This window comes from Tympanuchus pallidicinctus, unplaced genomic scaffold (assembly GCF_026119805.1).
Source record: "Tympanuchus pallidicinctus isolate F22 unplaced genomic scaffold, pur_lepc_1.0 scaffold3, whole genome shotgun sequence".
Lineage (NCBI taxonomy): Eukaryota > Metazoa > Chordata > Aves > Galliformes > Phasianidae > Tympanuchus > Tympanuchus pallidicinctus.
Genome location: NW_026294747.1, coordinates 68,802,572 through 68,828,426, shown reverse-complemented (window position 1 = coordinate 68,828,426; position 25,855 = coordinate 68,802,572). Strand labels below are relative to the sequence as shown.

The 25,855-nt window shown below is 37.8% G+C and overlaps 1 protein-coding gene across 7 annotated transcripts in view; it reads right to left on the bottom strand.

The window, feature by feature from the left end:
- The window catches only part of ZMYND11 (zinc finger MYND-type containing 11), a 101,853-nt gene that overhangs the window by 11,558 nt on the left and 64,440 nt on the right, over nt 1-25,855 (bottom strand). For 4 of the 7 annotated variants that reach the window (XM_052692616.1, XM_052692618.1, XM_052692619.1 and 1 more), the window contains 9 exons: nt 18,707-18,751; nt 15,828-15,989; nt 7,497-7,574; nt 7,006-7,098; nt 5,476-5,563; nt 4,296-4,351; nt 3,580-3,657; nt 2,943-3,061; nt 987-1,194 (listed from right to left, as the gene is read on the bottom strand). In XM_052692616.1, the coding sequence (XP_052548576.1) occupies nt 987-1,194; nt 2,943-3,061; nt 3,580-3,657; nt 4,296-4,351; nt 5,476-5,563; nt 7,006-7,098; nt 7,497-7,574; nt 15,828-15,989; nt 18,707-18,751 (927 nt within the window). Of the gene's footprint in view, nt 1-986; nt 1,195-2,942; nt 3,062-3,579; nt 3,658-4,295; nt 4,352-5,475; nt 5,564-7,005; nt 7,099-7,496; nt 7,575-15,827; nt 15,990-18,706; nt 18,752-20,368; nt 25,089-25,855 lie in introns of those variants that run through there. The other 3 variants (XM_052692623.1, XM_052692621.1, XM_052692622.1) reach the window with 3 other exon arrangements.

Sequence of the window (25,855 nt, the reverse complement as noted above, 5' to 3'; positions counted from 1 at the left end):
CTACAAAGGTTTAGTTAGGTAAACTAACCAAAACAAAAATATCTTTGTTAAGACGCATCCCCATAAAGCAACATCCAGTTTTATGAGCCGTAAGTTTTTGGACAGAAATTAGATGACAGGCCTGTTTGACTAAAGGGCAGAGAAGAGGGTCAAAACACACTGATCTTTTGAAATTTAGGAAGATGTTGGTGATTTCAAATGAGGAAAGAAGATCATGCCAGTGAAGAAGTTGCCAAAAATACAGTGAAGCATCCTGCAAGCTATGAAAAACTTCCTGCCAAGTCAGTGACTGCAAATATAAACACTCTCTTGGACACGAAATGACTAGCAAGGCCCGGCTTTGATAAGGGAATTTCCAGTGCATAGTTTTCTATCTTTTCCCTCTGTGCATTTCAGATTTGTTAAGGCAGTGTAATTTTTCTTATTTTGCAGAATTATTTTGGAATTACTTTAATTAATTGCTGGTCACATGCTCCTGAAGTGCAGTGTTTGCACCTAACTTTACTTGGACTTTCTAACAGTCACGGTCGGTGTTGCTCAGGGACTGGTAGCACAGAATACAGTCCCAAGTCCCAAGTGAACATGCTCCAGCTGTGAAAAGGCAGAACAGCTCAGGGCTGTCCCTTGATGAGAGTTTAGGAAGGCAGTGCTGCCATCCATCTGATATCCATGACATTTAACTTGAATGTGCCTGTTTAACTTTAGAAATCTTGGTCTGTTCTCATCAAGGTGCTGTAGATGACAAACATCTTGAAATTTCTCAGAGGTCATCCAAAAAAAAAGGGGGAAGAGAAAAAATGTATATTCTTGCTAACACTAAGCTACACAACATGCAGAAAATAAGTCTTTGAATCCTCTTACAGTCACCATAAAACTGCAGACAGAGCACAAGGCTAATTTGAAAGTACATTAATTCAAGGTATGTCATGTTTTCACCCTATCCTATAATAAATTCCTCTGGATGCCAACATCGTGGTGACACTCACTTGCTCGTTGCTGGTGGAGGAGATACTTGACTCTGCCTCCTCTTCCCCTTTATCCTCATTCTTTGATTTCCAGAATCTCCCCTCACGAAGAAATCGCTGGTGCAGTTCCAGCTCATCACAGGCCTTCTTCCAACCCATGCTGCGTTTCACGTGCAGCCGATGGATGTTAACTGTGATATCCTGGATGTTTTCAGAGGGGATCCAGGCCCTGTTGAATAAACAGATGGGTTGAGAAACACAAAATAAGGACAAGAGATCTTGACTTAAAAAACTGACTTCCAAAGCAGTTTTTCAGAGTGGCCAAGAGCTGACAATTCCTATTTACACAGGATCTTCCCACCCTTGACACATTTGAAAAATGTGACAAACTAGACACTGATGTTATCACAAGCACTTATTAGCTGTGCGTGTTGAAAGTCTCTCTTGCTTTTGATGAGCCACAAACATCTCCTAGCTCCAAAAGGAGACCCATCAGCTGCCTGTTCTCTTGCTAAATGCTCTGTCAGACACAGAAACATCTTTACTGAAGATTCATTTGCTAATCCAGTTTAGCCCTTGACCTCTCCTAAAATCAGCAAGGCATGTACCAAATTATCACTTTGAATATAGATACTCTGTGGCTTGGACTCCTGTCTATCAGGACTGAACTCACACAGAGACTGTCATGCTCTTCTGGACTGAATTTATACCAGTGATATGGTTCCAAAAGTACTTTGGTATTTTCAGAGATAGTCCTCATAGAGAAAGATGGGCAGCTTTTGACATTTTGAAAGGTTACACTATGCAGCACTGGATATTAAAGAAAAAGAGTTACAGCCCTGCACATCTACATAAAAGAGTAAACAATGTAATAAATTAATTGTCCATGGTCAGATTTTCAATTATTGTAACATAAATATCATTTAGTGAAGTTAGAGAAACAATTCTAATTTACACCTACTGGGAATTTGGTTTTCCATTTTTCAAGAAATGGCACTCCAGCAGAATCTATTTTGCCTTTTCTGCCAGCACACACTTCAGAAAAGTTACAAATACCTGATCCTACTTTCTTCAATAGTTTGAAGCTTTGTGAACTTAATGCCAGAACTACTAATAAGGTAAGCTGCAACAGATGCAAAGACAATCGTTCTTTTATTGTGACACAAATAAAGACGCTGTATCCACTTAGCACCCATTAGGAAATCTTGGTAGTTCATGCACAAATTAAAGCATGTTAAAGTTAGATCAAAAGCAATTTAAATGAACAGTTTCATAGAACACTATTACTGAATCTCTAGACCTTCTGGGATGCTTGAAAACATACACTTTCCCCAAAACCATGTTAATTTGCAAACATTTATATTCCTCTGCTCACATATAGGCACATAAATTAAACAACAAAAAAAATCAGTACATCCGCTGTAGCGACCCAGCTATACCCTTCCCAAATGCCGAACACACAAGTGGATTTGGAAGTAAAAATTGTGAAGTTTCCAATGGAAAGAGTTATTCTCTGAAACTGCCAACCGCCTCACAGCAGGAATTTCATCAGTGTTCCAGCAGAAAAACAGAAATATTTGTGATGTATATTATATTGCTAAAACAAAACAAAAAAACACATAGTGTGACTGCTCAGAAGAGGACACTGCAGAAAGCCAGTACTGCTGGTAGTATGAGAGCATTTCTGTCTAATTTTTACCTTGGACTGGATTAGCAGATTGTTACTGCTTCGAAAAAACAGTTCTCTGCACAGAAGTTCATTGGCTTTCTTTAATTAAAATGGCATTAAGTAACAACTCTATCCCAACCGTGGAACCTCTGAGCCATTTGGCAACTTCAGATGTGTTAGACTGAGCTTTAAACTTTATGAAACAACTGGCTTGCAACTAGCTGAGCCACTACTCCCAGTGTGATACATGAGATAAACTCATTCTAAATACTGTTTTTAGAAAGCAACACGTGGAATAAATAAATTACCTTTGGTGGTGATGACCAAAAAAGCGAACATCAACTTGATTGTCCTCCTTCTGCATGACTTTGGCTGGCCAAAACCCAAAGCCTTTCATTTTGGCCCAAACCAACTCATGATTAGGTATCTGGAAAAAAATGTTGTATTTATTATTGGATATGAAGCATTATATTAATTTGTACCACAAATATTTTACTGTAATGCTATGCTAGTTTCTTAAGAATATGGTTGTTGTTTTATATCTAATGCTTATTTTCATTTTTATCTTCTTACAATGCACATTTCTATGTAAGATTTATTGCTTGGATTATCATCAAAAAAAGACTATTGAAAACATGTATTTTAAGCATCCCCCAAATTAAACTTGTCTTTGTCCTTTCCTAGAGTAAAGTTTTATTTCTGTAAGCTCCTTATTTTCTTGTGAAAGTGATGTAGCTGTCTGATAATCAAGTTTATTACACGTATTGATACGGTCTTGCACTTCAACCAACATTTTGTTTGTGTTAAATATCCAGATTTAAGAGATTCTTAATCATACATCTGAAACATGCTTACAGAAATTGAATATTCAATGCATTAATGAGATCAAACTGCAGGAATTTATGCAGAAAAACAAACAAATAAAAATACGTGTCAGCAACATACACAAGGATAGCAGAACCAATTGTCAGGTCGTGCATTTGACAAATAAAAACAGTTCTTGCAAAGCTGCAGTTCATCCAGCTGAAAAACAAAAACAGATATAAATAAACTCCAAAAATCCTATTTGTATGAGCTCAGTAGTGTAAGTGGCAGAATTTTTCAGTCCTGCTTGCTAATTGGGTGGCATTACTTCTGAGCAACGAGGTGTGAAAATGAGATGTCTTAAGAGCAGATGAAAGACAGATGCAGAAACATACTTTCAAAAAACATGGGGGAAGGGCTTAATTGAACACTTAATGATTTATTAAAGCTAAAATGCATAGTTATTAAATTCATCAAAATTTAAAGCACTTTTTTGACAGAAAAAATTCTACTGAGCAAATGTGACACCCACCTCATCTTTACTTTTTGGTCTCCTTTGAATATTAATAAATGTTTCAATGACAATTACAGAATTTGGTAGGAATCTCACTTCAGACTGAAATTGTACAAGTACAATTATTTCTAGTCCAATCATGTATTACTATATTATTTCAAAACTAAAACTTAAATATCATTTAATCCAAACGACAGTATAGTTGCAAAAAATGGAAAAGCAATTCTGAATCAGTAGCTAGAATTTCAAGTCCTTGTTTTCAGAACAGGAAGAATCATTCTCTTAGCTTCTAAAGCAAAAACCAAATAGCATGTCTATATCTTGGTTATTTGGTGCTACTTACTTCATGACATGTGTCTTTGTAAAGCATCCTCGCTATGTCAGCTTGTTCACTGTCCGCTATAAATTAAAAATAAATGTTATGAACAATCACAGTATGATCACCGTGCTCACGAAGATTTGCAGCTGCTATGACTTTCATGCTGTAATTGTCTTGCTTTAGAATGCAAAACATAATTCAGCCACTCAGATAACCCTTCCATTTAAAATTTTCTAATGATCAGTTCTATATTTGCTTGCTCTTTTGTGTTAATAATGCAACAACACTGTTGGGAGCTTTAAACCAAACAATACAAATATAAATCTCTAAATATGGATCCAATTCCTTTCTCTGCTAATGTCTTACCAATTGCCCTAAAACATGCTTCTCTGCAGTCACCATTGGAGTGAACACAGGTACTTAAGAAATACATAAGTATTTCTGCTCAGAGAATGCTTCAGAAACTGTTTATCACTATGGGTTTTCCTTGACACTTGTGCATGTCTCTATTGGCACACTCCCTCTCTTAGCGCTCTCCCTACTACCAACAGTGTGGGTTGCCTGACCCTGCACACGGCCTGGACCCAGTTCCCCTGAGCTGTCTGCGTGGGAGAACCACAAACCACATCCTTCCTAAAAAGACATCTCTGGAGAACCTTGTTCCTGGACCTGGCTCTGACTTCTCGAAGTGGTGGTGGTGCTTCTACATACTAGCTGTATTGTCAGACTTTATTAATTCCCTCAGTGGCTGGCAGCTTTTCTAATGCCACCAGTCCTTTTCTCATAGCACCAGTATTTTTAGGGGGATGTAGATGTATCTGCTGTTGGAATAAGGCAGATACTCCCAATGTTTTTTGCTGACACAGCACATCAGAAACCTCTTTCTACTTTAGAGCAACACGTATTCCGGAAGAAACCTGTAGTATAGATTAACTTGTGTCTTTGGTTGCAGAAGAAGCAGGATGACAAAGTTGCAAATTCCCACTGACTCACTTAGCAGAGAGGATGAAAATAGGCATGTAGCAGGTGGGCAAGAGCAGACCCTCTAGTCAACCAAGTCCTCTCATAGCTTACTTTCATTTGTAAGGGCTTTCAAATAACTTCATCTAAATTTAAGATAATCAAATACCAAAACTAATCTTGAACTTGTGAGCTACTGACAAAGATAAATCAAATACTGCGAGTAATAAATGTAGCACTTTACCTCCATAGAAAATCACTGTGTTGTGTAGAAGCAGCTGCGCATCTGCTTTGAACTCCTCATAACTCCTGTACTTTCCTTCATTTACTTTCTATATAAAAGAAAACAGGATTGTGAAAAAACTGCCAAAGTGCTGTACCTGTTTTATGCAAAAAAGCCTTCATGGAAATCTGCATTATCAGACACTGCCCCTCCAGAAGTAATACTTACAGCTGTTTGACATGGTTTGTTAGCACCTGAACACTGGCTGCATTGCTTCCTTCATGCAATGCTCAGCAGTAAAATAAGTGCTTTTATGTCTGATTAAGTTCAAAATAACAACCCTATTGGTTATGATAGGGTAAATTTGGAGCAGTAAGATCTGATCCAGAATGCTGGTTCAAATAAAGGTATATTCCTTGAAGTGAAGATTTTGCACCTTAAAATACATGCCAGTTTCAAATCGATGTTGACTGCTTTTATACTTCTAGGATTTTCACTTGACAATGAGTGCTTTCTGATGCAGGCTGATCTCCTTAGCTTTCCAAACTCATAGCAAAAGCCTACAGGGAGCCATGCAGCTAATTTACCTAGTAAGATCTGTTTTTTAGTAAGGAATGCAGTCTTTTCTCTTATGCTCTTTGAAGAACATCTATGAGAATTATAATCACAAAAAAAAAAAAGTCTTCAAATTCTAGGATGTTATCAAGGCCAAAACGACCCTCTGTGGAAGTGGGTCAAGGTGACACAATGAAAGGGAAATCTAACCTATTTTTAGTTTCAGCCACTTCAATCCAGCCCGTAATGTACATCTCCAAAATTATCAGCGTAGCTGTTGTTAATCCATGTTTTTCAATAACAATAATAAAGCAATATTTACTTACATCTATGTTTGTAAAGGATAATATATGTTAGCATGTCATAGCAAACAAGTTACAACAGTAAATAAAATGATATGCTATCCAGTTTGGTCATGTGTTGATCTACATGAGTCACAATCAGACCTTTTGCTCAGAAGAAAAAATAAAAAGAGAACACACTAGAACTTTATTCTTGGAACAATTAATGCAAAACAGATGTTAAGTGAGTCCTGGTTTTTTGCGATCAACAAAATGATTGGTTCTTAATGAATCATTCAGATATTTCTAAAGTTGACATCTACCCAATGCCTCAATAGTTAAAAATGCAATACAGTCAAAAACATTGGGCCAGATATGCAAACGCAGGCACTAAAGACCATATTCAATGACTTAGATAAAGCACGCTTTTTAAAAAAGATTTCAGCTACCTGCAGCTCCTAGTAAAATCCTAATATGAAAGGAATTGACAATACTCTATGTCTGAAAACCAGGCACCACTCAAGACATTTTCACTTTTTTACCTGTTTATAAAGAAAAGTATGACATTTTAAGCTCCTACATTCAATGCTCAATATGAAGCTGCAGTACTCATCATAAGGAGAATTAAACAGGATTGTGCTTTAGTTCTTAAGGTTTATCTTCAGTGTTAAAAGGTGCCTAAACAATGTGGAAGTTAGAAAGGAAATCACTCTACCTCCTGTATAGTAGGAACATCAACAGCTGAGTGCACCAGCCTCCTATACATTGGATGTTTGTTGTCCTTCCCTTTCTTGTTTAGATCTATAGCCTGAAAGGACCACGAGACAATACAAGTTATTGCATTGAGAATCTGCATAAAACACGAACAAAAGACTAAATAATTGCAATAGATCGGAATATTTCAGGTGGAGAATAGACAAGGCCCAGCTGCAGATCAGCAGTCTTACACATTACGTGCGTCTCAAACCTGAAAAATATCAGTTTCAAAAGAGCTACGGGCCCGTTGTATAAACTGTTCCTGCCACAATTATATTAATCTTAGCCAAGAGACATGATAAGTGCATGTTGAAGCATGCACTGCTTATGACAAGGGAAATAAACAACACTCTCTCGTAGGACTTCTTCCAGCGCAGTCACACACGGCCAGCTGCACTGCATCCCCTACAGCACACAACACTGTGCCAACTGTCCCTGTTTCAGACTCACCCGCTCCTTCATACGAGAGACTATGAACCGCAGGTATGTGCTCATCTCTTGCTTACTTGTGTTTTTCTTCTTGATGCTCTGTCAAAGAAAAACACAATTATATCATTTTAAATTTGACTTCAAAGTTCATCCAGCAAACATTTTCTCAGTGTCACAACATTTTTTGAAAATGTAATTTCAGATCAAGCTATATCAGAAGAATGTTTAGGGGGAAATCTTTTCTGAGGAAGTGGTAATACTAACAGGTCATAACAACCATACATGCTGCTTAGAATTACAACTGGGCTGAGGACTTCAGCTATACAAAAATTACCAGTTTTATTTCTACCTATATTCATACTATATTGCCAGACCTTTTCACATAAAAATGTGTCTTATTAGAATGAAGTAATGAAGAAGGGCATTATAGTTTATAAATCATCTTTTTCTTAATTAGCAAAGCATTAAATTATCAGTAAAATAAATTACTTTTAAAAGAATATCCTATACTATCTATAATGTGCTTACTAGGCAAACAGACACCGTGTGGGATACACTCAAACACAGGACTGCTCCAGCCACTAAGAACTCAGAGTATTCCCTGCTGCTCAAGAAATACAGCAGTTAGTTTTTGTGGTTCTTCCTTCATAAAACCTAATCTAGATTTCAGAGCACAGTTTGCTTCTTTTTAACAGTTCAGGATCCAGAAGTTTTAATCCCCATCTCGGACTAGTGCAGAGTCTTATCCCTACCCTTCAAAGCCAACTCAGGCTATAGGGAGCTTTTCATGGAGAGAACATGCTGCTACATAGAGGGTGGCTCTCAGGTGCCTAGCTCTCTTACAAAATAGCCTTTCCAAGCCCAGGCTGCTGGCTGTGCACAGTACTACATGGCCTTACAACAGCTGCTATCTCTTCTTTGTTCTTGCCTATAGGAGCTCCTCAAAACAAAAGTGCAGTGAAATAGCAGTATGGATTCCAGGCTTATTTCTGGCAGAGGTTTTCGGCTGCTTACATTTTTAGCAAAAATGTTTACTTCACCTCAAAACTCTGAATGCAATGAGTGCCAAGCTGAGTTCTCCATTCTATGCCTTCAATATGCAAAGTATGGGGACCAAATACTTTGAGCTACACCTGCCTCTTCAAACTTTGATTGTCTTCAGCAAGATCCACACAACTATGTATGACTGCTGCTTAGCAAACAATATTACGTATGATGCACATGAAGTAACAGAATCCAGTTTGCCATGTAGTACCACATGGGTAGCTAATGGTAACTAAGAGAGGTTAAGAGGCTTACAAACTATTAATCAGTAGGTTTGTTTTCTTCTTTTAAATTAGTCATAACAGACCCTGGACACAGAGAGGGAAGATATGTATTGAGCACAGAGCAACTAGTTTTACATATTTACTTAGCAGAGCACAGATTACATGGTAATACAAAAAGAAAAAAAAAAAGAAGAAAAAAAGACAAAAGGACAGAAATTTGATTTCTGGTTGAGTGTGCTCTGCTTTCATTCCTTCTGAAAGACACTGAAATCACAGACTTGCCCTGGTGCTACAGCAAGAGTGTAACCTATGCATCTCAGGACTGCACTTACTACCTCCTTCTCAAATTAAATAAAATCTGTACATAGCACCTATAAAGGTGTCTGTTCAATTGCTTAGCAGTACACATAAAATCATTAGTCTGTGCTGGAATATTTCTACCTCACCACTGCAAGCTACAGAGTGTACCTTCAATAGCCTCTGCCCCACAGACATGAACCCACATGCAACACTACTGTATGCAAAGTAGCACTATAGCTTTTTCCTGAAAGGACAATGCCAGTGTTAGGCAAAGTGCAGTACTGTGGAAAGGGCCAGCAGATCTTTCTAACTCTCCTATGACATTTTAGCATTATTTTCACAGTGTTCATGCTTCCTAGACTGACTGCCCAGGCTCTGGAATGAGACAGAATTTTCTTTGAGCCCTACGTCTGAATTACCTTTAAAGTAAACAAGGCAGACAAAGTAATCCGCCACAAGAACACACATTCTACTCAAATTCAATTATCTATTCAGTTTTGCATAAAATATTCCTACTCAGCTGCAATGCATTAAATTTTCTGCATTATGAAATGCAGCTGTCATTTTGTTGTTTTAGGCAAGAGTTCTGTATGCTTGCCAATGACATACCATTTTAACAGGCTTCTCAAGATGCAATAAAATTAACTTGCAGAGATTAGTCCTCTCTTTCTGACACGGTTCTGAATATATCATCCCTTAAAATATTTCAAAATTCACGTGAACCTTTTATCATGCCCTGATGGGCAGCACAGTTTGTAAGAGACTGTGTTAAGATAGACAGTCTACAGACTTATCTCTGAGATCATAAAGATAGATGGGTGGCTTTGTGTCATTATTGATGTCAGCAATTAATATAATCTTAAGCACCAATGAAAATGATATAATTAACTTGCCAATTCAGGCAAACTTGAATTTCTCTACTTTTTCCTCAATTCTCTATATTGATATAAGAAAAAAAAAAACAGATCTTCAGTTGCTTTTCTAAATATTGAAATGTAACGAATTAGAGAATAGAAGCCCATGTGCCAGCATAATGTCTTTTTATGGCAAGGTTACTCACCCTTGGTAGAAAGGTATAATAAAACCACTTCATTCACTTTTGAACAGGTTTACTTGTTAGGACATACCTAACACGTGATTTGGAAGCTATGATCAAAAACATGGATTTTTTTTCATAAAAGTAGTATGTGTTTTCAAGACTTGTCTTGTTCTGGGATTAGTCAAACTAGACACACTTAAAGAATAGTTAATATTAGATGAGGGATATCTTTAACATAAAATCAAATTATATTGTTCTGAGATAAGTAAATTTACCCACTTTCACGTCCCTTTATAGACAGAGTGATATAAAAGCAAGTATAGATGAAAATTTTGTCTTTCAATTTTCTACTTTTAGGAAAGGAAAATAATACTGGTGACTCGTGAAACTGAAGAAGTGGCAATGTCTACTACATATTTTTTCTCACAGTCAGATCGACTAAGACACACTATTGAAAACCTTTTCTAAGAGACTCTTAAGATTCAATCCAACCCAAACAGACCACTTCAGGATCATTTAATGTACGTATTGTACTGGTTCTGGTTGGAATGCAATTAATTTTCTTCACAGCAGCTCTTACGGAGCTGGGTTTTAGATGTGTCACCGAAACCATGCTGATAACACAGGGATGTTTCAGCTATGGATCAACAGTGAACATCAAGGACTTCTCTGTTTCTCTGTATACCCAAGTGAATGGATAGCGTGCAAGAAGTTGGGAAGGGATACAACCAGGTAGATAGCCCAAACTGATGACAGAGATATCCTAGCCCATGCAGCATCATGGATTGACTAGCCAGATCTATGGTTGGACTGCATGATCTCAGCACTCTCTTCCAAGCTTAATGATTGTACAATTCTCTAATTCTATGGTGCTAAGTAATAAAAAGGGAAAATGGGTGCTTTATGGAGGTTACCCATCTTTAGCTCAGGTTCTGGCTACCCATGGGAGATGTTGAGCAATTGCTTTAGCATCACTTTTTCTGTTTTGCTTTGTTTCTTCTCTTCTTCCACTTCTCACCTTACAAGGTTTTCTTGCTTTCACTCCTCCTTTCCTCATTGCCTGTTCTCACCGAGGAGCAAAGGAGTGAAGCTTGCAAGTGGCTGCATGATGCTCAGCTGCCCACCAGGGTTATCCCTCAGCAGGGATTATTTCCAAGTCACACCAATTTATAGTGAAATCAGCAGCCTTTCCTCTTTGAATCATAGTCAAGTGCCAGGCATTGATGTTTACATTGTGAGTGCAGGAGTGCAGCACTTGACAATAGCAATAGCAATCCTCATGTAGAAGATTCATAACATCTGGTAGGCAGAAGGCCAAATCTGCAACCTAACTGCTAGTAAGTGCAGGAAATACCTTAAATATGCATTACCCTCTGCGGCACATCTATTTTTTAGAAGTTGGTACATGAAGACTGGATTTACGTTACTATTTGCATTCATTATCCCAGATTAATAGAAGTGCTTCACTGGGAAAGAGGGTGGCAGTACGCTGCACTGTGAAGCTGCAAGTGACTTAGCAACCCTGACATGCACAGTGCAGGAAATCACTGCAAGGCTTTATGAACTCCCTGAGGTCAGCACCAGCTGAAGAGACACCCAAGAAACACTCCATCCTGAAGGAGCACTGTTTATGGTGGAACTATCTATGCTTCACACTCTGAGGTACAGAGGTTTCCTTATAGTCCCTGATTAACCTTTTTTTCCCATTCTTCTCTCAACTGTCAGGTGTATGCACACACTGAAGAGCTCCACATCAGAGCAGGAAGCTGCTCAGTGATGGATTAAGTGAAGGCTGCTCAGTGACAGACACATCTTTCTAAGTCACCAGTTCCATTTCCAGAAGCAGTTAAGATTTCCAGGGGTACCTCCACAGAGGAGAACTAAGTGTACAAGTCTACCATTTATTCACCAATGTTGTTTATGAGCTCTCTGATTTACCTGCTGGCCCTTTGATTTTTTTAGGGTTTAAATTTACAGAGGAATTTGGTGCTAATGCATAGGTATAATTTGTATAAATATGCCAGACCCTATTTATGGAATATGTTCCATCATGTAGTTATTGTACAGGTTCTGGCTGCGATAGTTTTCTTTACAGAAAGTTCTAGTTCTACTTCTCCTCAGTAATCTTCATGTGCCTGTATTTCTATTTTTCTATCATTTGTCATTCTCACTTTTCATGTACACCTATTGCTAACTGTGAACTGCATGATGGAGAATTTTTATGTACCCTATGAAATGTTCACTACAGTACCAGCACTCTGAAACAACCTACTTATGGAACACGTATCAGCACAGTATTTCATATCTTAAGCTCTACACTTTACTTTGCTTGCATATGCACAAAACACAGAAATACCGAATAACCCACTACCATGGGTAAATTGGTTATAATTCCTTGTACAGCACATGCATGAAAGATCAATGCCTGATCAGACATTTGCAAAAAAACCCAACAACGGCAACAACAACAATAACAAAATAGCCCAGGGAGAAAAGTGAAACCAAAACTAATTCTTCCTTTTTGTTTCATAAATAAAAAATGTATTCCTCTGGGACAAAATACATCACTGTGCATAATTTTGCCTTTCTTAAAAAAATACTAAAAAAAAAAAAAGTTTTTTGAGTATTAATCACAGTCAGCTATTCAATCTGGGATCTATGTTCTCCTATTCAGACTTCTTTTATACGTCTATTTTCACAAACAACAACAACTACAATAAAACACTGCATTTTTGCAGTACTTTATGCAGTTTTGAGGTACTAAATTAACAACTGGATGAGATTAATTTCCTCTCTTTATCCAACCAAAGAGTAGCAATAAGCATACAAGTCTCCTGCATCCTCCAGATACCCAGCAGACTAACCCTGCATTGCACGGACCATTCCAGTAGTGGGAAAAGGCTAATGCAATCCCTAAGACCATTTGATACCATCTTTCCCTAGTGACCTATCTACCAGGAATTTTTATGATAATACAAATTTATTTCACTTAAGACAGTATTAGTCAACAGTCAGGGAGCATCTTCAATCACTGCAGTATGGTTTGAGCTGAACTTTGCTTGACACTTGTCTCCTGCTGAGAATTATGTAAGGTATAAAATATTCAGATTAGTTCTGTGAAATTAAAAAAAAAAAAAAAAAAAGAAAGAACAAAAAAAAAAGCCAAGAATGAGACATTCTAAACGTTACAGGAGAAAAAATATTTTCAAGTTATGAACAAATCCTTGGCAACGTCCTTTATAAAATGCTTCTGAGTAGTCAAGTGTGCAAGATAAAGCTGCGCAGGTTGATTGAACTAGTACAGCCAGCAATTGTGAAACAAATAATCCAAAGGCTTGCTGACCTTGGCAGCATTACAGAAGCAATCTTTACATAAGAATGAAGTGTTCTTAGATTATTTCTCCCAGTATATTAGGTTTCAAACATATTTCCATTTCACCTCTGTAAAGAGCTCAGAGATCCCTCAGTAAAATGTTCTACGTCCAGTCACAAGAAAAAAAAGTACAAAAATATACACATCTCTTTGTCCCTGTTACTTTCCTTGAACATCCATATTTACTGCAGATAACGCAAAATAAATCCCATTGCCCTTACGCAAGATAGTTAAGCTCTGTTATGTCCTCTGGATATCAGCCAGGGTTCTCTAAACTACCATAGTATTTTGAATATAGGCCTCTCTTGTTCTTTTAAAATAAAATTAGAGCAGCCTGTTCCTAGGAAGGTGGGGGAAAGCAGTGGAAGAATACTGAAACCTGACACAAGCATGCTAATTCTCATCTAGACCTCTGCCTTGCTCCCAGGGACTGTGCAAACCTCGTTAGCCCCAGATTGCAAACTTAGGGCTTCAAATGAATTGGAGTAATTATCGTAAGAGGTGCCAGAGCAAGGGAAAAATGGATGGCATGGCATTTAAAATGGCAGCATTCTTATAAATACGTTGGTTATCACTCAAGGCACTGAGCAAGCCAAAGGTCTCTGGAGCAGGAAGGATGTAACAGACCCCCAAACCTCTCCCTGTATAACAAAAAGGGAATCAATAGGCAAAAGGACACACTACATATGGTCTAAGATTCATAGCATTTTCTTAAAGGTAAATATTTGTTTAACATCAGTGCCATAAAGTATCTCAGAGCTCTAAGATGAAAATCCAGCTGAACTCAGAGCAGACCACCCCGCAAATCGGTGCACTCTACATGCAGCAGTTCAGCTCTTCCATTCTGCAGACATCCATCTTGTAAGACAGATGCCATAAGCCTCCTAACACACAAACTCACTTAAACCACTTACATTCCCTCTTTCACCAAGCGTCATCTAAAACTGTTTGCAAACTAGAGTGGAGACTGGATCAGGTTTATCTGATCTTAATTATTTGTAAGAACTATATTTATTATGGGAAACAACAATTATTAAGGTGATTACTTTAAAAATCTAAAAGCAATTCACATATATACTCCCATTCTTTGTTTTTAACAGAGAGAATACTGAGTAGTTAAATTAAATGCTGCTACTTTGATACAGGAGGATACAGTACATGTCTTTATTCTTAACTGCTTGCTCTCAGCCACTAGTATAGTTTTTAATTCCCTTACGCTTCCCTTACACTTCTTATTTTTGGTATTTCCCTAAATCCTGAGAGCTCCCACTCTAAGGCAGGTGTCAGGTTTTTACAACTGGTTCTAAGGTAACAGCAGTCAGAAAGTACTGTTTTGAAACAAAACAATCCATATGTTAAAAAGAAAACAAAACACAACACTTCTCTGTGCTTAAGAAGCACCAACCCCTAATACTGGTTACAGCAGAGATCATCTGAAGGTCAGTCCTGTGCCCTACAACTAGACTTCAGCCTTTGGCAAGGAGCTTCCTCTTCCTCCAGTAACCCAAGGTAGAAGGCAACTGGCAGATTTTTATACCTTTTATATCAACAATTTTGTCTTACTCATATGCTTTCTTCCCTATCGAAAGAAGCCTAAAAATGTGGTGCACCGTGGGAGGCTGTGCGGAGATGACAACAGCTAGGAAAAACATCTGGCTGATGCAAGGCTGGGTACCAGCAAGCACTTCCATATGTCTAGTCTTCTAACAACACGTAGACACATACCTGCTTGTTCTTCTAACATACATAAGAAATAACTGCTGTCACCTTACTATATTCATTAGAGAAACAACTGTGAAGAAAAAGCAGTCTAGATACAGATGGGTGATGGATGAAATCCATATTGACTTTTTCATGCCAATAAATGCACAGGAGTAAATGAAAGGCAGAATTTCACCCCTTGGTTTTAGATACCACAGTTGTCAGCAACATGATTGTAGCTTCATAATGCAAAATATGATTCTAATAAAATATTAGGAATGCGGTCAAAATAAAAAAAAAATATTACATTATGATTCATTAAAATGAGGTTAAGTAAAAACAGCAGCATCGTATACAGCAATCTACTTACTCATGTTGAAGATTTCCACAATATACTGCATTCATACATTGCATACATACGTACACACATTCCCACACAGTATACTGTGTGCTGTCAAATGTATAAGTAAAACTTGCTGGAGTCTTCAACAATAACCATCTGCTACATGCACCATAATTTAGTATCTCTGTACAGATGCTCTAGGTATGTACCATTGTTAAAATATTCAGTTCTTTATCCATTAACCTGGCCAGACCATCTGGACACCTTAATGAAACTATTCATGAATAGCAACCCTCTAATCAGCACATGAAAGCTCGTAGGTACTCACCCTGCAAACTGGGCACTGCCAGTGACTACTGCTGTCTCTAAGCCTGAACTCATCAGACAAACACTTGGAATGATACACACGAAAACACAGGTCACATATCAACACCTCTCCAGGCAAATGGCATTCAAAACAATACCAGTCATGATTTTCTGTTTCCCAGTCCTACAAAAAATACAAAATATTTTGGTATGATATTCTGTCAAAATCTTCAGGAACTAAGAACAAAATTGATATATGTCTTGTAATCCAGTAGCAATTAGACATTATAAACAGTTTAAGAAGTGTATAAGGTTTAAAAAACAGGGGAAAACCTACATGCTTAAAGATCTTCATCAGTTTAATATGTGCTAACTCAAACAGCATGTGAATGCCAAGTTTTAGCTTTTTCAAGTGTCTGATCGGTAACATAATTTCAAATATGAGCTCTGTCCACAATGAAAAGTTTTGGGTTTGTTTTCTACCTTCATGTACAACACTGATGTCGACCTCTCTGCATTAGACTACAAACAAAAGGCTGTGCACTTCAATTGAGCATACCTATTTCCTCAGACTATGTCCCCTTGGTTTGACTGTTACAGTATATTTTCAACTGTAATATTCTGAAGGGTGGCTCCTTCCAGTCTTTACTCTCTTTAAACTGACAACTTTTCAGTGTTAAGTTACAAAGAATACATGAAATCATGAACCTAAAATTGCAAGAAATGTGTTTGCTAAGCAATCTCAATACAATTCAAAAAACAGAAACTGTTTCACTTGCAGTGCCCAATAGCACTTATTCCTGAAATGTCCTACAGAAGACAAAGGATGTGATTCTGTTGATATACAGATGTCTTTAATACACTCTTTCTTGAATATTCAGTCCCAGTGGCCAAATTCTGACCTTTGAAACATGTGCATAAGCTTTGATGAAGTAATTGAGAATAGCATGCATATAATTTGGAGGCAGAATTTTGCTCTAGGAATCTCAAACACTAAAACCAGACAGAATTGCCAGTGGCCACCATCAAATGTTTGTTATCTGAAATGCCATTCTTTTCCTTACACTTTGAAAATAACTGTCATATCTCAGATTAAACTCCCAATGCCTTTTAATTCCAAATGTCACTTTTCAGTGGGTTCAAATATCTGAAAAAATTACTCCTATTCTTCAAGAAGTTATCTTGATAAAAATCGGATGGAGCTTTTTTAATGTCACGCTGTAAAGGTGGAGTCTGCAACTCTCACCACTGGCCTGAACAGGCTTTTGTCCAATTCTCTTCCATGCCTGGGAAGCAGAGCCCCTCAGGTCCATAGGTCCCCTTCACAATGTGGGGTAAGAAGTGCTACAAAGTGGCACCTCCAGTCCCTTAGGCTGAAGCAGCTGTATTCTGTACATAACTCATCTGACCAGAGTCCTCCACAAATATCAGACATTTCAGGACAACCCCAATTGCCTACACTAAAGTTTATACCCATGAATGTTGGAGCAGTAAGTTTAGGAGAAACAAACCAATAAAATATCAAAAAAAGATCCTTAACCAATTTCTGACTCAGAACTTCATCCTGCTTTGTTGTTCAGATTAACAGTGTAACTTGACTTTCTACTGGTTTTGTTTCTTATTTATGTATCAATTCTGCATATCTCAGAATGGCAAAACAATACCACTTAATATAGCTATAAAGAATGTATTCTCATTTCACCAAATCTTTCCCCTTCAACAAAATCCAGTGGCAGAACACTTTGAGAGTCCTTTCTTTGCAATATTTTAGAAATAACTAAAGATACTGCATTGTAGATGCATGTGGTTTCTCTGCAGATTGACAAAAAATGAGGATATTCAATATTTAATGTAATACTTCTTTACAGAACTGCAAGACAAATAAATAAATAAGTGGCAAAGGGCCAATTAAGCAAGAAAGGTTTGACTGAAGTTTTATCCCGAGAAAAATCAAATGGAGAAGAGCCCAAGAGATTCTGGCTACTGAGGAATTTCACTGCAGAATAAGGATTCCAGGATTTTTCCTTTTTATTCACACTCGTTACTTATTGGTATATTCCAGATATTCCATAGTTAGGAAATATGCTGGCAGAGATGTGGAATTTAATAAACACAGGGAAACTTACTTGCTGGCAAGAAAAACCACGCGCTCAAGCCAGAAACCATGTTAAATAAAACACCAGAAGAAGCTTTCTTGAGTAGTCCCAATTGAAAGTTTTGAAAATATCATTAGTTCTAAATAGGCATCACTAGGTTTTTCACAGAGATTTTTAGTTTAATGCAGTATATTTAGTGCATAAGTATATATAAAACATTCATTTATGCAACATATCCATAAAGTTAATAAAGAAAATAAAAAAGGTACATAGCCCTTGTGAGAAGCTATACTATTGACTTCAATAGCAAGGTCAGAGGCAGTAATTTTGCTCCAGCAGCAGTGAAATGTTACTGCTTCGGTTTGCATGTGTTTGAATGGGAGGAGAATGTGCTCCCAGGAGACTTTTTCGTGCAGGAGACCAGATTCATTTATAGAGCTCAAAGTGCCTGCCAGTGCTCGGGGTAGGACAGGTCAACATCCTCCGCCAGCTGCAAACGCGGTTAAGTCTGCATTTACGATATACACCACCAGGTGTCATCAGCCACTCCAAAAATGACTGATTTAAGGGCAACCATTGTAACAACGTCTTGAACTGTAACGTGTGAGTAACCACTTCCAGCCCCCAGGAGAGAGAAAAATCATCAAACTAGATACATACATAATGCAGACTAAACTCAGAATTGGAAGTGATATGGATGATGGTTTGGTGGTTAATATAGCAAACTAAGCTATCCTAATGGAAGACAGAAACGTAATAGAAAATATGACAGAATTCAAAACCACATAGTGCAAAAATTGTTCACCTTGTTTTTTGCTGCTGTCTGGGAAAAAGGCTGCATACCGTAGGCCTTTCAAAATAAAAACAAAACAAACTTTGTATCTATACTGTAATCCGTCCGATTATCAGGATATACACAAGGCTAGAAAGAATTCATGCACAGTGACCAGGAAATCAATGTTACTTCTAACATCTGGCTGCATATATTTCTTCCTGCATTTCTGGAATGATACCTAATGTTTTAACCACATTCTGTCTCTTCACAACATCCCAGGTACTTATATGATTAAAAGAACCCAACACCCATCTTCTTCCCAATATATACACCCACCACCAGGGAAACTTAGAAATGTTCAAGAATATTAATGATTATTAATCAGTGATACAGAAAACTGTGTTGGCTCCTGTAAAGTGATTTACTGCACAGACCCCAATGAAATCAAACTGCACGTGATCAAAGATGAAATTCCCACTTTATCAATAAAACTCACAGTCCTCATGGTATAACAAAAGGGGACGTGTTCCTGGGGCCATCCAGAATGAAGGCAGGATCTCCAGCACAGGGACTCAGCTTGCCAATATTCTCGCTCCCTGAGGGAGGGCAGGGGAAGCCCCTGGGTCACCAAGGGAATCCTGTGTTGGCTGGAGCCGGCTGCCCAAGTCCGGTGGTACCCAGGGACTGCCCACAGCTCTTAGGAGGGAGCGGGGCTGGCAGCAGAGCCACATAGCTCAGATGGAACAACAGTTTTCCCCTTTGTTTTACTCAGCTGCCCATTGCATTTGTAGATGTACGCATTAGCAGGGCAGCAAATGTCTGTTTGGGGGATTTTATTTAATAGCCAAAAAGCTATGCTCTGTTAAGCAGAGCGGAATCTTGCAGCAATATGGGTCACTTGTGGTCACTTGTTCTTTATATTCAAATCGGTCAAACATTATATCACAAAGGTCACTTTGCAATGACATAGATAGCAGTCAAAATTTCTCAGCAACATGAACAAAACAAAGCAACAATTCTGAAATATGGCTTAACTTATGACTGACACATAAGTTTACTTTTTCATGATTTGTATTAAGCAGGTTGTCTTAAAGAACATACACATATTTATTCTGGAAGAACAGAAAAATAACATAGGACAGAAAATGTCAGGCTACCTAGAACACTTGACACTTCAAAAAGAGATAAACCCAACAGAAAAGAATAAATCACCATGTCGTAGCCTTTACTGTAAAATGAAATATAAAGTTGTTGTAAAGGAAAGAGTAATTTTAGTGCATAAAGAAAATGTCCATTATAATGCAAATGTACATGGAAAAGAAATGCTTACTCATTAGTAATGGAGATTTACTTCGCTGTAATTGAAATAGGGAATCTGTATGTTGGAGAATGTGACAATCTGCTGTACAATTTGCATATCATTAAGGAGGAGATGTGAAGCACATACTGACAGTAACATTAACAATAATTTAGAGGTCACAACTACAACAATTAGGCCACTTCCATACCTTATCAATACCATAATTAGTGCACCAAAAAAGAGATAAAAACAAACAGTAACTTTTTATTTTCCTATAATTGATATGCAGTCATTGCACGTGAAAACATTATAACCCTTTACTTAGAGTTTGTCTAAAAGGACCATTTTGCCTTTTTAAAATGTACATTCCATTAACATAACTCATTTCTTACCTGTTAATCTGTTTTCTCCAAGTCCCTTAATGGTAGCCCAGATACTCGGTAAAAAGTCACTCTACTATCAGGTGGAAGAGAGGAAAAGGGAAGGGGGAAAAAGGCAAAACTCTATTCACAAAACTCCCCTCTATGGGGATTTGCTGGTTTCACACAGTTGAACTAGATTTCCCAAGCCATCCAAATCATGGCTATCCTTTGGACCCAACCAGCAGGCTAAAAAAAAATAAAAAGGGTCACATAGGTAGAAAAACAATTTTAAGTCAGTCATTTCTTTGGCGCAATCGTGTTTATTTACAAATAACATACATACAGTTCTGCTGTCCTAAATTCAGTATGACGCAAATGAAGGAGAGCACTTTCCAAGGAGTTCATGCTTCCCAGCCTTTTCCTTTATGGCATTTTGTCCCATTGTACTCTTTGGACTTTTTGTTTTCCCAGGCGTTCTGTTTCAAGGGCTTCTCCAGAGTTTCTTTGCTGCTTACCTATGCACTGCTGTGCTGCTTCTCTAGAACTCCCATTCACACCACACACACACAGCTCCTTTCAGATCACTGGATTTTCATTCAGACCCACCTGTGCACAAATCCACAGTCAGCTCTATGCAGTGTCTGTGCTTTAAAGAGCCTCTATAGCTCCAGTTGCCTTCTCGTGAATAGAGAACTCGCAACAGCTTTTACATTTAGTCTAAAGGAAGAGCATTAGCAGATACACTGTGCTATTTCACCCACACTGCATCATAACAACACTTTTAGTCTATCACAATAATCTCACTGTCTAGAATGGCAAGTAGGTCCACAGCAGCAGAAAAAAAGTCGTTTACAAAATAAAGACTACTTTAAAATAATAGCTTTTATATACTATATTTATTTCAAGACATTTTCAAATCACTAACCCTAAATTTAGTGGAATCTTTCCTATTTCATAACCCTTTAGAAAACTGGACAAGATCTCAATGAATGAGTTCCCATCGTTTCTCTGATTCCCATTTCTCTGACACCTAATTGGGCTGTGTTCGATTTAAAGATGTCATTCCTGAGGCACGTGTTCTGGATTCAGTTTCTTCATGGGTATTTTAGGATTCAGGAATAGCCATAAGGAACACTTCTTTCCCTCCTCTCCACCTCCATCAGTTTTGCACCAGAGTATTTTCAGCTTGGCCCAATGAATTGCTTGATTCCTTCAGGTAAGAGAGAAGCTGTTAAAATTCAGGATTCTGCTCTTCAAGGTCTGTTTACTGGCTTTCTCTTTAAATGAGAAAAAGCTCATAGTGATAGCTATATATTTTTAAACAAATTTTCCATTTTTAATCAGTCAGTTTCTTTCCGTCTTTTTCAGGTAGCATCTGTTTCCATCAAAGCTTCTTGCTTAGACATGAGCTTTGCTATAGATAATTGTTAAAACTTTGCAGCGCGTTTTTCAGTCTTCATCATTCACAAAAGCAACAAACCATGGGGGAAGACGGGTGCATCTCCTACAATGTTCCTGTTCTCCAAGACAAAACCTAAAGGAAATAATTCTTACTTACATATTTGCTCTAAACGGCTACTGCACACTTAATATTGATTTGTTCATCAATACTTTCTCAAAGCATAAGTAGCAGAATCTATACTAAAGGCTGTCTGCAACAGGCTCAGACAAGAGCCTTTAAGTACTGTAGAAATGCTAAACTTTGTTCAACTCTGATCTATCTAGCTTTTGCACTACTGCTGAACTTCCAAATGACTACTTGTAATGAAAGTTTTATGGAATGTGGCTGTTTATTCATGGAGTTGGACAAAGCAGATCCTGGCTCCTTTTTTTTTTTTCAGACTACCAGGTATGCACCCAGTATGTGCACAGCTGTCTCTTTTTTAGGCAGGCTGTATCCCACTGGTACAGTACCAGTAAGTAAGTAGTAAGAAATCTTACTACAACTCTTGGTAGATGTATTGATTTTCAGTGAGATATTAATGTGCACCGCATACTTCCTGGGTCTAGCAAACACAATGTGCCACAGAGCACAATTTCCAGTTTTTTTTTCTCTATGGCATGTTTTTTTGCCACAGGCCCTAGCCTGCTGTGAAGGCAGCCCTATGTGGGCCTTTTGATCAGCCTTCTCTTCACACCAAGCATCTCTGGTTCCATCTCTTTCTTAGTGATCAAGAATCTTCCTGTAAACTTCCATTCAGTAGCCCACTGAATCTGCTTTTATTTTTCTTCATCACGATGGGTTAGGCTCAGCACTGAAGGCACAGTAAATTGTTTGATGACTCAGAGGACTGACCATCTTTGCAGCAGGTAAACAGCGAGGGAGCCATTTAATAAAGTATTTCCCTACAGGATCCATACTTGATCAGGATGACTGCTTTACAATGATAAAGTTTCTTAGATAATCCCATGTCTTACATTTAATATTACAGTAATATAGAGTAAATAGCATCAATAAATACAGTAAATTCAGCATCAGAATAAGCTCATTTTTGCCCCAGTAGTTTTCTTGTATATATGTACTTACTAGATACGTTGACTCATGTTTTGCTTGTGGGTTTTTTTGCTCATCAAAAGCGTTCTGCAAGTAAATAAGCATCCGTCTCTTCTTCAAAGCCAAAAAAACTTCAGCAAGTAGAATTCCTTTATGAAAACTGTTTCACTTAATCTTCTCCTTCCTTTTCTAAGAAACTGCTGCAGCAGGTAGCTACACTGATCTGTGATTTTAAGAGACAGGATAATCTGTCCATTGCAAATCACCTGCCTTTTTATAGATCCTTTCCTTTGATGACCTGAACTTCATCTTAAAAATGGATGTCCACAACCTGACTTTGTAGGATATTTTGAGGGCATTCATTACTCATACTTCATCACTAAAAGAAATCCAAAGCAATAATGAGCTCATATATCCTCACAACTATCTAGGCATCTTCCTTAAGTCCAAGTACTTTATTTATATGTCTTGGTTCATTTTATATAGATTTTCATAGTATCAGTCAACAACAGATTTGTTCCATTACTTCTAATTTTTCTCATTTTAGAAATCACTTTTATTCTAGAAAGAACAGAAAATCATCAGTCAGGAGACAGATCAAAACCTCCTTCTCTATAACGTGTATTGAACACAGATGTATTTAGAGGCTTGTGATAATTCAGTTCCATCTTCTTCACTGATAACTGCTTCCAGTTCTGAGGCACATGTGCAAGTAGACTCAGCCTCTGCAGTGAATTCCACAGCCTCTCAGTAGACTTTCTTTCATTGAGCTTCATCTGCAAGCCCATTTGTCTAATTAAGTTATTGCCAGTTTGTCTTAGAAGTCTTCTGTTTCTAGCAGAAACCACCAAAGTCATCTCTGGATGTTTACCAGGACAGGCAGATTTTCACTCCCTCATCTACATTATATTTATGCGCTGGCCCATTTGAGGCGATGGGCTCCAAAGTGCAGTCAGTCTCCAACTCCCAGAGCTAAGGAAGAAGTGCAGTTTTTTCAGCAAGCGTAGTAGTGTGCCTGCAGCCAAAATGACTGCTAAAATCTGTGTGTGTTCATCTTCTCAGCCTATGAGCTGTGTTCCTGAAGCAGCGAATAAATCTCAGTTTCCCTCTCAAGAAGATCACATTTGGGTAGCAATAGTATACATTATTTCAGGTGAGACAATGTGAGCATTCTCCTTCACGTTATTAGAAAAAGAATGTCAATTCAAATGAAAATAATTTTTATCTTCCTTCATGTTCCAATTGAGTTCAAGGTTAACAGAAACTTGCAACCTATCTCCTCAGAAACTGCATTCACTTCCGCTATTAATATCATATTTTTTTACTCAGATTGAAGCAAGAGGAGGTTTGTAAGCTATTCTCATTAGGGAGATACGCCAGTGACAGAGTGAAGTACTTACAAGGTGCAGTGCCTTTTATTTTCATATCATGTATGAGAAAGTTTTGTTCCTTGAGACACAGAATGAATCCAGATCAGAAAAACAACAACAACAAAACCCACCTCTCTTCTTGTAGTTTCGAGTGTCTTTCCAAGAACGACTGTGCATAAAAGGTCTCTCCCTCCTCTCTCCTTCTTAGTTAATGTTTACATTGCTCCTCTGACCATAACTTCTGCATGGGATTTTGTAGTGTTTCTCTATGTTGATGTTTCTGCACACACAATTCTCTCAAACAATATTCTAATCTTTTTATCTGAACCAACAGCATAAATTCCTACACTCCTTGCTTAAATCTCCCTTTAATCACTCTTGTTTAAATTTATTTTCCCTTCTTGTGCCATAGGTGTGGCTGGTATTGTTTCAGCTGCCAGTGATATAAAAGGGATGAAGTCTGCTTTTATTGTGAATGAAATGTGAGTAAGTTCATTAGCTTCAATAAAATTTCATTCAGAGACCAGCATGACATCACAGTAAGAGAATCAAAGTAACTGTCAGAGATGCACAGCATTTTGAACTCACAAACTGAATAAAAACAATGCTACCAGGTCAGGGCTGGCACAAAGGATGTGGAAAAACACAAAATGCATATTTTCAGAACAAACTCAAGATGAGCTGGTCTAAGTCATCTAATACATTAACATAATTTGAGTCCCGTGCTGGAAACTTTATACAGACCAGGTTGACTAATCTACTTGAAACCTGAAAGTAAATTATCATTCTCCTACAGATCTCTTAAGAGAGCAGAAGCATGTGAAAACTGTGAACAATGTCAGTATCACAACCACAGAACAGTGGGTAAGAATCTTCAAGAAGAAAAGAGCACATCTGCAAAGCTGAGACAGGCAAATGAAGATCCTGATGAGGTTGTTTTGCCAGTTTAAAAGAAGCATCATCTCTTATGTATGCAATAAGGTGGATTCTTCTAGTGTCATCATTAGTAGTGTGAAGATCTTCCAAACAATGTGAGCTTTTATACCGATTTTCAGAAGGTACAGGTACTTCCTTTTTAGGGGTTGAAAACTAAAAGAGGGCTGGAATAGAGGGAAGAAATATTCCTGAACATACAGGAAGAGGAAAACTTAGAAAAGGAATGTACAGAATTGTTAATGATTCTTAACACACATTGAGAAAGGAAGGCCGCTGCTGAGACAGTGAGGCCATCCTCATGAGCTACATGTTAACAGCCTTAATGTGAAGAGGGTCTTGGGTTCAACACAGCAACAGTAAAACACTTCTCAACCATGAGGTGGGAGTTCCAAGTTCTAATTTGCTTCTCAAGGAAAAAACAATCTATGCTTTAATTTGATGACTTGATAAGATTTGTTTTTCATAAATCCACAGCAAGGTATTACACTAGTGGACATGTATTTTTGGCTCAATAATAAGCAGATGTTTACACTAGTGCAATTTATGATAATTATTTACTAGAAAAATCTATTTCTTTTAGTGTGCAGTGACTGGTACAGTGGTATTCTTTTGGCAAATAACCTCTGAAAGATGGGAATTCAGAGGATGGAAAGATAAGATAGCAAAGAAAGAGTCAATTCCAGATATGCATTTCCCTCGAGTGCCTTCGTGAGAGAG